The 17,974-nt window shown below is 38.7% G+C and overlaps 1 protein-coding gene across 11 annotated transcripts in view; it reads right to left on the bottom strand.

Moving 5' to 3' along the window:
* The window catches only part of DLG2 (discs large MAGUK scaffold protein 2), a 1,082,159-nt gene that overhangs the window by 21,410 nt on the left and 1,042,775 nt on the right, over positions 1 to 17,974 (bottom strand). For 7 of the 11 annotated variants that reach the window (XM_086614523.1, XM_086614529.1, XM_086614470.1 and 4 more), the window contains one exon: positions 3,522 to 3,567. In XM_086614523.1, coding sequence (XP_086470649.1) covers positions 3,522 to 3,567 — 46 coding nt within the window. Of the gene's footprint in view, positions 1 to 510; positions 553 to 3,521; positions 3,568 to 4,458; positions 4,559 to 17,974 lie in introns of all 11 variants that reach the window. The other 4 variants (XM_086614508.1, XM_086614488.1, XM_086614479.1 and 1 more) reach the window with 2 other exon arrangements.

Genomic DNA, 17,974 nt, shown 5'->3' on the forward strand with positions numbered 1-17,974 from the left:
GCTTAGCACAAGTGCTGAGTGACTGGTGGAAAACTTGATTTGCTGAGCAAATGGCTTGAAAAAATTAAACAACTGGGGATTATTTCTCATGCCTTCATACACGTATGTAGAAATGCAAGTAAAAATTGTGACCTTGTAAAGAAGATGCATTTTGTGGATTTGACCACAGCTATGGAGTAGTTTTAAAAGATTGTCACGAAACTGCCCCTTCCCTGCTGAAATAAACTTCTTGTCACTGAACCAAATAATCCTGACTTTCACAGGCTACTCATAGCCAGGTTTGGTTTTACGTCCCTGAATAACAACCTTCCTTGCTTTTCTTCTAAAGGTTGCCAGTTTTCTTTTATAGCATTGTACTCAAGATGTGGTTGTAAATTTGAATTCCAAGCCATTTGCTCCAACTGTCTTTTTAACATTAACAAAAGAGTAGCAAGGAGACAAACAAAATAAAAGAAACAAACAGAACAAGCAATGCAAAGTAAAAGAACTCTAATGAAAGCAGTAACTTACTGTAGCTACTTTCACTATCGCTGGCATTAGAAGAAACATGTTCTGCAAGAACAGTACAGCAAATTAAAGAACATAACCAAGCACCACAGAGCTGCAGAAACGTAAAAGAACTGCCACAGTCATGCAAAGGTAGTTGTGCTAAGAGGAAATAAAAACTATGCAGTGACATCACCTGAAAACTCTCCGATAATTTACACGGGTAAAATGAAAGCTTTGTCTCTTGTGGCACTTCAGAAAGAGACTATACGTATTAGCTAGTGATACATATCATGGCAAAGCCATGCCTTTTCTGGATGAGACAGTTAATGACATCTCAGATAACTTAATTTCGCAGTACATTATGGTCCATTTGCATGTCACTGGACATCTTCACTCATTTCATGAAACCTGAGTGTCTGCTCATATTGTTCTGCACTATCAGTAACGTGCATCCTTAATGCATTGGAACTATTCCTGCTAAACTTCTAACCTGTGTCCACTTTTAATCACTGTGCACTATCCCAAAGGGTTAATAAATTAACGTGAAAATGGTTTTGATATCAAATATTGTAACCATGCAAAAAAGAAGACAAAGCCAATGATAAAACTAAGAAAAAAATGGAAGAAATCTTTTTTTCAGACATTGTCTAGCCTCAGGATTTAATCTAGAGTATGAAAACCTTTACCAGACCAGACTGGATGGGTGAACAGGGATATGGAAACTATTGGGAGGGGCAGACTTGTGGTTTGACAAGTCTGATGTCCTATTACTAATATTACATTTTTTAAAGAAAGTTGCAATCTATATCATGTGAAGTGGCTGTTCCCAAACTGTAGTCAGCAGACTGTTCATGGTCATTCAGACTGCACTATATGGTCTCCAGGGGGTCTGCAGAACCACATTTAATGGTGGTTTTAATGGTATCCCTGGTAGAAATGCTGATTACTTTGCATTTGAAAGATCATTTGACAGTTGAAACTTTTCAGCTGGTCCAGGGCATTTTGAAGCCAATGGTATAATTGCTATATAGTGAGAAGCCACCCTGGGTTAATGAGGATGAGACGCAGTGGTAAAATGGACAATGTGTACAAATAAGCCACTTCCTGACAAATACCAGGAGCCAAAATTTTTCACTAAACCAGTGGACAGATTAGGCTGTGGGTGACCCACAACACCCACCTGCAACTGAACTCTGGATGTTCCCTGTGAAAGAAAGAAGGAATTCATAAAAGCCAATAATCGCCTGGGATGAACCCAGAGTAGGCAATGCATGGATGTAATGAAAAATGAGCATGAGAACAGTGCCAAGACCACTCGTTCTCTGCAAGGTGCTGCATTTCTCCCACATACACATCTAATGCTTGGGATTCATAGAGTGAGACTGTTGGGGTTGCTGGAGCAGCAGAAATGAGAGGGAATGATATCTGAGAAAAATAATAATGGAAAACTTTGATCTTAGGCTTAGTAAGATGCTCAAAAAAATTAAATTTACATTTTGAATAAAACAATATATTGACTTTCAAACATTCAATAGCAATTAACTTGCTGGGACCATTTCAAACTAATATCCTATACAGGACTCTGAAGGTCTTTATTAAACAAGAACAAATATCCTTCATAGTGAGAATCATTATTAAAAAGCCTAATTGACTTTAATAATAGTGAAATTTGGATGGGTAGGAATGTCGAGAGGTGTGTCAGTAATTGAAAGCTAGGTGCAATATTAATGGAGACACTAGAGCCTATATAATATCTCTGTGCTACTTTTCCCTTAGCAATTTGCAGAATTCAGCTACCTCCTTTCAAATTGTTGTATGTTATGGAGATTTGTCTTTGTAAGGACACAGATATTCAGGAGGGTTAGGAGATCAGAAGTATTCTACTTCTATTTAGGCAGGGAAGGATCTGCATTTGTGGTTAATGAGCTGCTACGACACAAAGTAGCAGAACGGTTAAAAATCAGGTGGTGGCGACTTTTGCTATCACTGACAAAACTAGTCTTGCAGAACCGTTTTTCTTTGTACAAGAGATGAAGCTTTCATGTCCCTTCAACAAATCAATCAGAAACAGAATAATCTCGAAAACTGCGTGCATGGATGTGCATTCCTGCAATTAAAAAGCACATACAGAGCAGTAGGCGATGCAGTGTTAATATTCACACACATTTTGCTCCAATTACTTGGTGCTTAAGAAAAAGAATAAGAGTTGAGGAAGCAGCAGCCAAACACATGCAAATGGCATTTTGATAAATTATTTAGCTCTGGATACAGAATATGATGTAACTATTTATATAGAAATCAGCTGCAAATATTTCACTCTCTACAATTTTTCTTGTCTAACTTTCGAGGAAGCAAAATTGTTTCTGAACAATTATCTGACACATTGCACGTTCTGCAATGCCAAGTCTTGAGACAGGATTGCTGCATCAGAAAAAGAAATTGATTAAGGTTGTGTGACAGAGAATAGCTTGCTGATGGTGAAATGGGTCCAAAATTAGCTTTGGAGAAGGCATGGTCTTCTCTAGTCTGCAAACAACTTCTTCCATTAATAACAAATACTAATCTAAAATCCAGCAAAGTAACAAACACTCCCATGCAAAAAGCTGAAAATGCAGAAGCAACGGCATAAAATAATTTTCTACTGATTTCCTCATGATGTGATCGAGTTAAAATGTTTAACTTTCCCTTGAGATGGAAAGGGAGGGATTGTTGCTGAAAGAACAGTCTAGGCAGCAAAACGAGTTCTAGGTATGCTACTCTACAGAACTGCCATGATGGGAACAATAACATACTGTCAGAAACAAAAGGTGTTATTACAAAAGAAGTGAAAGTGTCTGCTTGATACACTGTATGTTATTTAATACCGTCATGCAGAACAAAACGATTGAAACGTTTTTGATGCATTCACAGCTGGGTAACAAATAAAACTCTATCTTGTGCATGCTGGGAGTGGAGGGTCCTCAGAGAAGGAACAGAAGCCAAAACAAAACAGAACAAAAAAAGATTTACAGTGACCATTCCTGGGAACTTACTCAGAGTCTTTGTTCCATAACCGTCGTCACCTAATCCGGGGATGTCCTGCACGGAAGTCCCCAGAGAGAGCAATGAGAAAGGAAGAACAGCCGCAGAAGAGGAAGGAAGAAGTCAGTGGAGTTGAAATGGATACTACCATGACTGACCATGTTGATTGAACAATCTGGATCCCTGCTTTTTCTTTCTGAAACAACTTTAGACCCATATTCTACGGGAATGCAGCCAATGAAAGAGGCAGTGACCATGATATGTGGCTTTTGGAGCTGTGAGGAAGAAGAAACAACCAGATAAATAATGTTCCAGAAATGATCCTCACCGAATAAATTTAGGAGAGAACTATTAAGAAAAAAAATTCAATATTTGGGCTTGGAACTAGCATATATTTTTAATAATGCTGGTTCTCTATACAATTTAAGAGAGCAGTAAATGCCCGGGGAGATACACGTTCCAAGATCTGATTTACTTCTTTAAGTGTTAGCACAGTCACTTCAGCTAATTGTTAAACTTTCATTGAAGCTGCCCATGGCAATCAACTTGGAGAATGTCAAAGGCAAAAAAGAGATTGGAGCAGACCTTTTAAAAAGTAGTAATTCAGTTTGCATTTGCATTACATTTGCATTATTTTGAGCCAGTTCCGATCTGGGAATATTTAATCAAAGACAAGTTTGGATTTATGACAGGTGCCACAACAATTTCGAGGAGCTACATTTGCTCTTCCAAAAGTTAAGGTCACTGTTTTATTCTTCTGAAAATGATGTTTCCAGGGATGGAAGGACCAGCTGGATCCAAACTGCAGTCACACATTGGTCACAGTAGTAATACCTCTCCTGCCTGCCTACGACAGATATTTGCCTAGATGTGTGGGATACTGGCATCATGCGTGTCACTCATTTTTTGTGCTGCTGCATGTGACATCGTCTCCAAGAGGTTACTTACGTTCTGGATCACTTGTTTCCTGCTCACTCTGCTCCTTGCTCTTGTAGAATGGGAATTTTCGTGAAAAGATGAAGTTCTTTTTACGCTTGTCATTGAATGACTGTGAAGGAGAAAAGGCATGGGGCAAAAACAGGGACGTCTAATTGTTGTCACACTCATGCTGACAAAACAACTAGTTTGTAAAAGTGGAGAGAACTGTGGTGACTCAAATCAGTCCAAACTAAGCCACTGCAAAGAATCAGAGGTGATTGCGGAGAGGTCTGCAGGTTGAGGGCAAAGCCCCTGGAGACTGGATCAATCTGTCTCAAATCACAACCTTCAGCTCCTGATTTGGAAACTATTGTGTTTGGCTCGCTGGGATGAAGGCCTACAGATGGCTCAGCATGTGTTGAGATCGAGCCACTCATTTTTAATCATAGCAGACTGTGCAAGGAATTAATTAACTGGCTGAAAAAGAATAGGCTGTAAAGCGGAAAGCAGAAGACTGATTTGCTTGTAGTAGGTATGTGAATTCAGCCCTGTGCCAATTAAAATCAAATATTTTTTTCTGGTAACTGTTGCTGATTCCATAGGGTTTTATTTGGCTTCTTCATCAACAACTTCTTAAGTGTGTTTTAATGAACTTTTTTTTTTTTCATAATTTAAGAAAAAGACCTTTGGTTTATTTTATACATGTATATTTACTCATTAGGTTCCTCTGGATATGTTTTTAGTTTTATGTGATTTTCGAGATGGAATTCTGCAGCTAAGCACACTTCATCACATGTTGAACAACTTAATTCTTCAAATGGGTAATTGATATGGAAGAAATTGGTTTTTTACATGATAAAACCTTTGACTTCATAGACAGTTGTGAGGGCTGATAGCACTGTACTGTGTAAAAGCAGGATATGCCTACTTGGGACATCTATTTCAAACACTAAACGAGGAATTAGGTACAGTGTTGAGAAAAGCTGGCATTTCCAGAGGGTACGTATGCTGAGCTGCAGATAGTGTTTCTCTGAAGTGATCTGTGTTGTCCACCAGACAATGTCCTACACTGTTTCCCATACTGAACATATGTAAAGCCCAGAGACACATCTTTGCAAGTGATCACCTCCAGAGAGCAGAGGCCTTCTTAATTCATTTAAAGGACAATTTCATGTGTTTGTCATTGCTCGAATGAAATATAACCAGTATTGGTCTCCAATTCTGAAATGGAACAGATATAGAATTTCAGAACATAATTAATTTCCTTACATTTTGGAAGCACAGTATATAATGTGGTTTAGAATATGTGTTTCTGGAAGATGTGAAGTTAGGTGCTGAAAATCTCTATTAAAATAATTGTCTACTTGTGTCACAAAAGTTTCATGCCACTTTTACATTTCAAGCATATTTAAAGTTCAGTAACTGAAAACAAAGGAAAAAAAAAATGCACATGTAGAATAAATGATCCATGAAAATCTCTCAGAGTATGTAAACATTCAATGTGAAATTAATGTGGAGATCATGCACGAATAATCCAGACAGCATGCAATTTCAAAACAAAGCAAATATGAAAGAAAGGCAGAGGAAAAAAAAAATGCACATGAAGGATTAAAGTAATCTGTGGATGAAAAGAGGACTGACATGCAAATTACATTACTTTAATGACCTAAAGGATATAATTAAATTAAAATGTGCTTTCTGTGATAATTTCTTTTATTTTTTCAATGAAAGGAATGTAGCATGTTAACATTTCCTGTTCTGAAAATGTTTTTTGTCACGATTCATCTGAATTTCACATAGTAATACTATAGGCATTGCACTTAAAAAGGAAAAAAAAAAAAAATGTACACAACAGTACCTCAAAAAACAAAGGGGTTTTAAAATGACAATCACTTCATTAACAAATGCCATTTCACTTTGGAATTAAAGAGAAAGTTATCAAATTGATAAATAAATAGGTTGATTTTCACAGAGATTATACAATAACACTTATAAATATTCTTTTCATTTTTTTCCCAACAGTCTAGAACAAAAACTTCAGAAAGTCGACTTTCACCAGAAAAGCATATGTTTTTTTTGAGCTTATTCATCATCTAACAGTATATTTCGTATTAGACAGATACACTATAGTGTTATATAAACTTTTTCTCCTTTTGCAGTTTCAAGTATTGGGTTGCCTTTTTAACAAGATATTGTTCCACCTCAAATTGGACAATCAAAATCTGGCAATTCATAGCATGTGACTATTATGTCCAACTGTGTCACTGCATTTACACCAGTAAAAAGCTTTCTTCCTAAAATAAAGCTGACTCTTAGTTTATGAATAAAGGTAAGAAAAGATGTTTATGCATGTGTTAATGTTTCTGTAGATTACTCGATGTCTATATTCATGTTAATGACCATTTATACTGTCACAGTGTAGCCACAGAGATTATACCTAAAATAACAAAAAACTTGGAAAATATTATAAAAGATTAAACTGGGTCTGCTTGTGCAAGCTTAAATAATTAGTCCTTGGTATTAACTGAATGGACTTGCTAAGTATTTATTTTCTTGTATGTATGTTAAGTGCGTGTTGCTTCACAAAAAAAAACAAAGGCGAGTTTTGATTTTGGTTTTGTATCCAATATAAGTGTGATTAAAATCAGGCTGATGGTCTCCACCTTGAGGATATGAAATCCTGCAGACACCCAGCAAAACGCTTCTTACAGACACCACGACATATATCTCTACTGTATAGAGATAAGGGGTTGGCAAAGAGAGGAGAGACTTGTACAGAATAAAACCATGTTTTTATTTGACACACTGTGTTAATTCCAGATTTTCTTCTGTTGGGTTCAGGAGTAGAGACCAACGCTGGATGCGTATTTTCTTTTTTTAAGAAAGGATCATGCATGTGAGGAATGGTGGTAGGGTTAAACTGCAAAATTCAGATGCATGTTTTTGAGAGGTTTTATTTCTGTAAAGTGGAAACTTTGAGACCTGTCAAATATTCCAGAGTCAGTTTTCACAGAGGCTCTCTGTGCTGCTGGAGAGCTGTGAAATAGCTGCTGGATAAATCAGAGAGAAGAATCAGAGAGAATCATCTCTCTGTCCGATGCAAAAATTGCAAGCAACTGGAATTCAAATTGTGACATCAAGCTGAGGCTTGATTCAACAGTATTTATACAGGCAGAGTTTCTGAAAGTCAGTGAAAAAGTGCCTGAAAATGGATTTCTGTGTAAGTCGCAATTTCTTTGCCATGAATATTGTAAAATCCTGTAATGGCAAATAACGTGGGTGTTTCAGTGAAAATCCTGTACAACAGGTTTTGTTTGTGCCTCACAGCCATCAGTTCACACCGACTATCGCTAACCTGGGAACTGCGACTTTATATAGACAAGTACCCAAGACTAAAAAGCAAACAAAATTTTCAAGTACTGTTTGACAGTGAGGTCATTCTTCACAACATTTGAACTGTGATGAAAAAAAAAAAAAAAAGTCTTTTCTCAGAAAAAAAAGGGGAGAAAAGCTTTCACCAATGTCCTGGCTTGAATTCTTGTTTGATACTACTCAGGCATAGACTGTGTTTTGAAGAAGCCAGAAAAAAACTGTGATGTGTGCTCTTGCTTGACCATGTATCCCCAGATGTCCCCAGTTATGTAAGTCTGGCTTACACCTACCAACCTTCCCTGGTTGTGACAGACATTAAGACACTGTGTGTTTCTCATTCGTAAGAACTCCCTTTGGTATTTTTTTTGGTGTCAACATTGTTTTTGTATTCTAAATGCTCTTCCCTAGGTGCAGCAGCCACATATTACTCATCAGCTAATAGGAGAGTGATTTTTCTTGAAGGAAATTTTCATGAAGCATTGAATAAACAATGCAATTTCAAAATCTGCTTTATATCGGTAAACATCGCAAAGGATAGTGCATCAGTAATTTGATGGTTGTACCATACTGCAATAGGCAACTATATTGTTTACTTTGAGCTTCTTCCCAAATTTTTTTTAACAATATGTAGCTGATCCAGCCCATACTGTTTAGTGCAGATGTGCTCTTGATGGAAGTTGTCCTCCTTTGCTTTGGAGAAGAGCCTAATATGTTGGAGAAAGATTTCTTTTGGTGCTCTAAAAGTTCTAAAGCAACTGTATCTTCTAAAAGCCATTCAACTCCTAAATACATTGGGAATACTTTATTCTGCTATTTCATGCAACCAATGCTAATCTTCAGTTATGAACTGGGAACCAGCGTTCTGAAATTGCATGAGAAAAAGCCTCCAGAGCACTGGCTGTGAAATTCTTTTTTACAAGGTATAGATGAATTTCATTTACCACCTATTTTTAGCGAGGTTTGAGCTAAAATTTAGGCTAATTTTTATGTTACATGATTATATGTATCAGTCTTTTTCTGAGATTGGTCTAGCAGTGCCTATGAGTTTATTCATTTTGCTGCATCTGCAGTGTTGGTTTTTTTTTTTTTTTTTTTGATTCTTCTCCTTTAATACCTGGGTTTAGCCTAACTTAAATGAAAAGCCCTCACTTACACAGCATTCTGCAAAAACCTACAAAATTTATTATCAACATTATGTCCCAGCAATCTTTTTCTCTACATTTAATCCACACTTTTTGTGTTAGGGACATTCTTTTGCTCTGTTTGAACACTGACTTTAATAAAGGTTTGTGCACTCAAATGCTGTTAAATCTTTGCATGCTAAATGTATCCCATCACACTGAGAATTTGCACTGATACTGGAAAGAAAAGTTTTGGACTGTAGCAGATACACATTGTCATTTCTCCTTTCATACATATATATCACCTCTCTGCTTTTATAGTGGGCTTTTCATCGAGCAATTCCAAGTGCATTCTGACTATGAAGTCTCCAGAGCAACCTTCTGAAGGAAACCTGTGTTAGTATATTTGCTTTATGTGAAAAGCAGTTTTGCAGTTCGCATGGCAGCACGGTCTGGAGAACATGGGTCAAACTGCACTTTGGGATCTTCTGTCTCACTGTCCCATCTGCGACACCGGGACCAAAGCAGTGCCCTCCTTTCAGGCATTTGTGGGGACTAGGTCAACACTGTGACCTGGTGAATACCATCACGGAGGCCATGGTGGTTTCTTTTATTAAGAAAGACAATGAAGTATACTGAGGTTAAGTGACTTGACCAAAACTACAAGACAGCCAGTGCTATGGAACCATTCTTGCTTTCCTGGTGTAACCACACACTTGGCCATGGACTGGGTTCACAAACACAGAAGTTCCTAATGATGTCTGTGCAGACATGCACAAGATAAACTAAGAAGTTGTTAGCAGCAACTGTAAGCCTGGTTGTATATTAACCACACAGTATATTCCTTAAGACACGTATCTTTCATTTTCAGTCTGACCACACAGTTATATGCTGGCAAGCAACACTTGCCAACTTCTCTATGTCTTTTTACAACGTGCAGGGGGAAGGATGTCACTATCCTGTTAACGTCAACCTTAAATTTTCTTAGCTACTGCAGGTATTTGGAAAAAAAAAAGAAAAAAAAAGCCTCAGCTACAGTCATTCCTTATTGGATTTGTGCACCGTGATCTGTTCTGATAAGTGAGAACAAACTTTGAGTGCAAAGAAGCTCAGACGAAGATAACTCTGCTTGCTTAGTTTTCCCATGAAGCTGCAGGGAGATTTCGATCTTGGAAATCCAATATGAAAAAGTACAAGCCTGATTAAAAACTCCATTCTGTCTAGCTTCTGCAGACAAGGGTAGTGTTGTTTAGTATTCATAAATATGAAATTCTACTAATCTTTTTTGAAGACTGGCTTAATGTCACTTGTCAGCCAGCAACTCAATTTTAATTCGTAACAAAACAACAGTTAAAACCAACACAAACTACCAGGGGAACAGAAAGACTAATGAGCTTTCAAGAAAGCATGTAAAAGCAGTCTTTCCAATTCTGCAAACATGTTATTTAACTTGGTACAAGGTACGGATCACATTAAAAAGGGAGTACTCAGCCGTGCTAATTTACATTGCATCGCTGTCGGCAGGACTGAAACGCCAACGTAAAAACCTTGTGTACATCACAGCCAAGGTCATTTACACGCATTCGAAGGTTGTACACAATGAGGGTGGGAAGGATTTGTTCAAGCAGCAACACTGAAATTAATAGTGTGAAAATAAGAAAGGGCAAAGCTCCTTGACAGTGAAATCAATTTGGATGTAGAATAATTTGCCCCAAGGGAAGTGGAAAAGCCTAGATCATTTTTCCCATTTTAAACAAATCTGCTGATCTTAAGTACTAGGGGGAATAACACTGCAGTGCTGGGAGAGAAGGGGCAGTGAAAGAGAAAGAACTAAACAATAAGCCTCTCCCAGCTCTAATGCCTGTGCTTCTGTGACGAGATGCTCACAGATGCAGCATCGCAGAGTTGTGCTGGGGTCCAGCACAAGCTTTGGCCTGGCTGGGGCCACTGCAGCCATACGGGCAGTGTGAAGGTCTTCCTCTCCTATCTCAAGGCTGTCTCTGGAGATAGAAAGTGTATTTGATGCTTGGCAATGTTGTCCCAAATCTTCCTATACTCTTTTTATTTTTTTTTTCTCCAAAAGGTAACTTTACCTGTTAGAGCTAATGTGTGCCAGCAGCTACTGATCCCACTAATAAATCTTTGCACACGTGAACCTGTCTCAGCATCCTTTGTGCAACACTGATGACAGAAGAGCCTCAGAGATCAGCAGTAACATTGGCATGCACTTGGCAAAGTTTTGGGACTGTCTGATCACCAGCCCAGACCCACAGATTTTCCTACGGGGTACACAATAGGACCTTTATCAGCTTTATCTTCATTCCTCAGTTTTGATCAGATATTTTCTCATGTCTTTTTCTTAACTCTGATTCCAAGTTGATTGCTGATGCTTCTTTAGATTTGCAAATGAAATTAAGGGTTTTGGTCTCCTCTATGCAATCTTTTGAATTAATCCCACTAACAAAAAAAGCTGCAGAAGCTGTTAGTTATCTGTGCAGTTAAAAAATCCCCACCTTGCTCCTTTATCACTATTTTTGGTGCAATCATTTATTTGTGCATACAAGTGCTGTGCACTTAACGCGTGCAAGTGTAAATTACTGCATAAAATGGACCATGGCATAAAAAGAGTAAGTTGACTAAAGATCTTTATTACCCTCATTTTGTGAAGTAGTAGTGGAGAAAGATTTACAATACCTATGTGCTTTCAAACTATTCTCTGAAAGCTAATTGGAATAGGCACCTTTTGAACTGTCCTTTTGAGTTAAAGGAGGAGTGTTTGCACTCATAGGTGACTCTTGTAGCAGGCTGAATTATGGCAAAGATCTGACTCTGGAGACAGTGAATCATACCAGGCCCATGGTTTTTCTTTAAAGCATTGATTTATTTAGGCCTTACAGCTAAAATTATAAAAAATAACGGCATGGGCAAACAAAAACAGTCAATCTCTAAGAGACTGGTGTGAGGTTTGTGTAGGAGGTGAAGTTCCTACATCTTCCAGTAATGCACCTTGCACTGCCAGTCTCACAGATGGGGATATCAAATTAGATGGACTTGGGCTTTGGCCCAGGTTGGCAGTTGCTGTGTCCATATAACCTCCCAAACACGGCCTGTGAGTCACTGAGTCAGTCATAACTGAACTGCTTGAATTTGAGTGAGCCAGAAATAAAAATATAAAATATAGAGACTGTATCATCTTGATGAGCGTTAACGCTGAACTCCACTTTTCTGGAGCTTTGTGGGAAATCTTACTAGAAGAAAACTGTTCTGTTTCTAATTCTTTGAAAATATCTATTGCCAATACCATACATTTATCTTTTCAACCATGTTTTTAGAAGAAAAGCCAAGTAACTATATAACTAAGTATGATAGATAACTATTATCTATCCATACATGCGAATTAATTCAGGGCATTAGGCCACATGTTATAAAAATAATACACATATGAAGTTAAACTCAGCACTAATTTCTGCTGGAACAGCTTGGATGAAAAGCAATCAACTCTTAGCTGTAAACTGTGGTATTTTACCTGTGCTAGCAAATTTTCACTGTGTTATATTTAATCTGTGACCAATTTAAACATTATACTATATATCTTTATGTCAGTGACTATCTTAAACATTTCTTTTACCTAAGCAAGGATGGCACCACACATTTTTCATGAGATAGAAAACGCTGACACTATAGTCCCTAATATTATGGCCACCTAAGAAACAGTATTATCTTATAAATAAACTCCACACAATTATCAGGTTGAAGAAACTGGAAAATCTATCAAATACATGCATTTAAATCGTTCATGAACGGAAGAAATTACTCTATCAGTATTTTCTTTGACTGGCAAGCTGCCAATAGGCAGGAATATTTTCCACCATCTTGATCAAGTTCAGCTCCAAAGCCTTTATTTCTCATATTTGCTACTCTATTCCATTATGCTTACACATTGCAGATATTTAGAATTTGTACTTCTCAATTAAATTCAAAATGGCTACTTTTTTTTAAACTGGAAAGAAGACTTAAAGATTTTTTACTTTAGTATTCTTTTTAACTTGAACGAAAAACTTCTACTGGATTTTTAAAAGAAAGCTAAGAAAACATATTTCTTTGCTTCAGCTGCATAAAAGCCTCAAATTTGATTTGACAGTATTTTTCACAATTTCTAGAACTGTTTCACCACTTTAAAAAACAGGTTCCTTAAGGCATGCCAGTTCCCTGCTAGAGTCAACACTGCTACCGTGGCCTAAATTAAAACTGAGTACTCACTCGTTCTCCTTTGCTTTCCACTGGGACCTGAGTCCAACAGGCATTATTGTTAAATTATTGCGTGTCTTTCCGGAGTGCCTCAAGATACCCTGGAGCAGCAAGACACTGTACAGTTAAATTTTCCTGGTTATGTGTGCTTTTATCAACTGAATTTCATTTGATTACTTCAGCACATGAGTGAAGTAGATGCTGATGACAGCAGTATTTCTAATGTACCTTGCAGAAATGCTGAGGGAAATGTGTTCAGCTCAAGGGGAACGGTCAGGGTAGCCCAGTAATATGGACCCAGGTCAAAAGAGATGTGCAGCCAGCATCCACTGCCTGGCACCAGCTCCAGCTGTCTTGAAATGTGAAGACAGGACTGTGGAGGATGTGAAAATTCATGAGCAAGGGCAGCTGGACCAATGAGTCTCAGCTTTTCCTCCTGCATTGGGAGAAGAAGCCTCCTCCAAGATACAAGCTGCACTGGCAGGAATGATGCTGAAATCTGATTCTTCCATGATGCCAGATATTACTCCCAATTCTGAGGTCTTGATGACTTTGCCAGAAGTCATATCCAACAGAGAGAAAATGAGAAGCAAGACAGAAACAAAGTCAGATGGCGAGGAGCAAGTTATTTCTCCTCCCTGTCCTGGGCAGTTTCACACCAAAGCTCTGGAGACCTACTAATGCCCTGTGACGATAAGAAGCCCTAGTGCAGAAAATACCTCTGCTCAGCAATTTGCTTTTAACAATTTCCACCATTTTTTTTGACTTCTTATAAAGACCTACCTATGAGAACCAGTTGGTGAGGAATTCTTGCAATATGATTTCACATTACTTTTTTGTTCTTGTCATTAATTTCCATTTTGTCACAGAGTGATTCTTGAATGATTGCTAAAGAGTGATAACTAAAATCCAATATAGCAGAAACAATGGTTTTGTAAAAGATTTTATGTCAATTATAATGGAGATGTAAAGCCAGAAATTTTATTACATGAGTGATTTCCAAAGCTCATTTTTAAGTTGCACTCATGAAAAATTGTTCTTATTCTCCATTTACAGCAAAGCAAATTTAAATCATTCTGAGACGGAGACGTGTACAGTAAAATACTGATTCACAACTCTTGCAAATAAATGACATGCAGAATGATTTTCTGACCTAGTCTAACCTGGCCTAACCTAACCTGGCCTAACCTAACCTAACCTAGCCTAACAGAGAGCAGCCCTGAGAAAAGGAAAAGCAGGCCTGGGAAAAGGACTTGGGAGTGCTGCTGGATGAGAAGCTCAACATGAGCCAGCAATGTGCGCTGGCAGCCCAGAAAGCCAACCGTGTCCTGGGCTGCATCCAAAGCAGCGTGGGCAGCAGGTCGAGGTCGTGCCCCTCTACTCTGCTCTCGTGAGACCCCACCTGGAATACTGCGTTCAGCTCTGGAGTATCCAACACAATACGGACATGGAGCTGCTGGAGCGAGTCCAGAGGAGGGCCACGAAGATGATCCGAGGGCTGGAACACCTCTCCAGCTGACAGGCTGAGAGAGTTGGGGCTGTTCAGCCTGGAGGGGAAAAGGCTCTGGGGTGATCTTATTGCAGCCTTCCAGTACCTAAAGGGGGCCTACAGGAAAGCTGGAGAGGGACTTTTTACAAGGGCATGTAGTGATAGGACAAAGGGAAATGGCTTTAAATTGAAAGAGGCGAGATTTAGATTAGATATAAGAAAAAAATTTTTCACTCAGAGCGTGGTGAGGCACTGGAACAGGTTGCCCAGAGAAGTTGTGGCTGCCTCATCCCTGGAAGTGTTCAAGGCCAGGTTGGATGAGGCTTTGGGCAACCTGGTGTAGTGGAGGGTTTCCCTGCCCATGGCAGGGGGGGTGGAACTAGATGATCTTTGAGGTCCCTTCCAACCCAAACCATTCTATGATTCTATGATTCTAACCTAACCTAATCTATTCAAGCACTTATATTTTGCACTTGGCAAAGTGATAACAGAAGAGTACATACATTCAGAATAGCTGTTACAAGTGCCTAGTTTATTTACTGCAACTACTAGCGCAAAGATTAGTCTGAAAGAAATGGCTGAGACGTCTATACGAGGCTTTTGAACTGCACAGCTTGAATAAGTTTCTTCAAGTTTGGATGATCATGTCCAATTAAGATAAAGCAGATAAGGACTGCAAATGCTCGTCGTGCCTTAGCCTTGTGAAGCCCTGAAGCTCCATAACCTTGTCTCACCATGTCTTGAAAAGGCTGCCATGTTTTTTAGAAGGTGCACCCAGTTAAGGCTGGCAGAAATGGGATCCATCTAGCTTTAAACATGTACCCTGGAGGTGCCTGGGGCAGAAGTAGTGACCCCAGGTTCCTTCATAGTAAGTGCATGATTCATCACATCTCTTTTAGGCAACAGTCACAGGTTGGAGCTCTTGACCATGAAGAAAGGAAGAGCTATTCACTTGGGATTTTTGAGATGGAGAAATATTAATTTAAGAGAGAGCAAATTCATATTAAAAAAAATCAGTTAATGTTTTACAATATTTACAGAATTGTCCCACCATCATGTGTAAATAATATTTCTGCAGGAAGCCACATTTCAGGCTTCCCAATTGTGCGGGTAAAATATTTTTGCGACAGGTAAAAGCCAAGCTAGAACATTACAACTTATCTCTGCATATGCTCCTTAGACAGTTTCCAGAAGCTTATAAATAAATGCCTAATGGAAGCTTATTTTAGCTAGGAGCTATTATTAATTATTTTTAATAGCAGTGAGTGTCCAATAATTGTCTGGCACTGAGACAATAAAACATTTTTGTTGTGGGGAAATTGCAATGTGTTTGTTGGAGTGGTATTTTGTTTATACAGCCAAGGCCACACTGTGAAACTTTCTGGATGCTAAATGTTACTAGGAATGCTAAAATGTTACTAGAAATCAGATCAGATCAGAGTGGAAATACTCTTTTTCTTTTTTTTTTTTTTTTTTAGGACCTGCCTAAACCAAAGTTTCACTTCAAATATTTCTAAGCTGGGGGACTGAATTCATATTCTAACTTTTTACTGTAGTTCATGTCTGCTATTTTTAATGTGATTAAACCAATATAACAATCCTTAGCAAAAAACACAAACTAGGGCTCAGGTCAACCTCTACTGCATCTAATAGGAAGGGGTTTTGTCTTCAACACATTAGAAACACAATATAATGGAAGTAAAAGAGAATACTCAATTCAATTGATACTGCAAGTGGAAGTAGCACCAAGGAATGGAGGAAGATTTTTAAACTAAAATTTAATTACACAGCAAAGACCGACATTTTATTTCTAATGATCAAAATTAGACAGAATTGGTAGTATAAGCCTTACGTTAACCTGTATTAACTATTAGTATAAGCCTAATATCATCTTTTGCAGCCTACTGGTAGCAAATGCTGTTCAAATACTTGTAAGAAAGGCAAGCTAGAAAATTTTGGACCAAACTAAAGTACTTTAACAGTCACAGAACAAACTAAACAGCAACATAGTCCTGGATGTTCATGATCTCACCCAGGATCACATTGGTGGGACGTGTGTCTGCAGGACAAGTAGGTTCAATCAGCCCGCAGCCCTTGCCAGGGCTATGCTGTGGGTTTGCCTGTGCCCTGCCTTGCGCCTTGTCCATCCCACCTCACCTCACTGATGTGACTTCCTGACTTGTTTGGACCTGACTCATCACCAAAGACCCTTGGATTCTGGTGGAGCAGCCCTCTCCTGCTGCTCCCCAGTCTTGCACTGCATCCAGGTTATTGTCCTCCAGCTGCTATCTTGGGCAACAGAGCTGACTGCGGTTCACTCTGCCCTCTTTAACCAAACATCTTTAAAAATAGCAGTAAGTATAGCAATAGAGCAACAAGATTGCAGATGCATTATTCACTGGCTGCTCCTTAAAAACTACAGTCGTGGCAGGCTAGAAAAAATATAAAAGGACTGGATTACACAGGTAAGAACACACAGGCAGATTGCTCCTAGGCACCTTGCTCCCAGGCATATGTACCTCCAGTTTCTGAAGATTACAGCTACACAAGTCATCATTTTTCTAAGCAATGGTTGGAATACCAGTTGGAAGCCAATTTATAGCTGAGCTGAGCACTTCCTCCAGTACGGGAGTGCTCAGATTTCTTTGAAGAATATCCCGCAGGCAGCCGTTCCCGTTGAACGGCAACAAGAAATTAGGAAGACTAGGAGAACAGAGAAAAGGCAGGGTAGATCAGTGAGGAGGGATAAATCTGGCTCAGACTAAGAATAAAGAATATTTAATTGTGTGCCTACACCACCTTCACTTACCCTCCTCCATATCATCCTTGCTGGTAGGTGCATGCTGTTATACTTATGTTCAACCTCTCTTCTTCTTAGTAAATCACTCCACCTGTGATCCCACACATTCTGGTGTTTGACACTTCCATTACTTTTTACTCGGCGTCTGTTGCTATTTTCTGATCACCAGATTTAGAGAGGGAAAAAAATAGACAGAGACCTCCTCCTTTTCTGTTTTCATACACATACACACGGACAAATACACACCAACATGGACAGAAATGCTATTCCCAGTCCAGTATCTCTCCTTTCACTACCATTTTGCCACTGACGAGGGGGAATTCAGAAAACAAACATGATTAAGTGATTGAGTGGATTATTTTATAAGGAAAACTGAGGGGTCCACGAGTGCCATTCTTGGGACATGTCAGAGGACTTACTCTTTCTCTGTCAGTGCAACATAACCCACTGATAAGCGTGCATTAGCAGGCTCTCCAGATCACAGTTAGCTCCACAATGAAGATGCAGTTTTTCAAA

Source organism: Tauraco erythrolophus, chromosome 1 (assembly GCF_009769465.1).
Source record: "Tauraco erythrolophus isolate bTauEry1 chromosome 1, bTauEry1.pri, whole genome shotgun sequence".
Lineage (NCBI taxonomy): Eukaryota > Metazoa > Chordata > Aves > Musophagiformes > Musophagidae > Tauraco > Tauraco erythrolophus.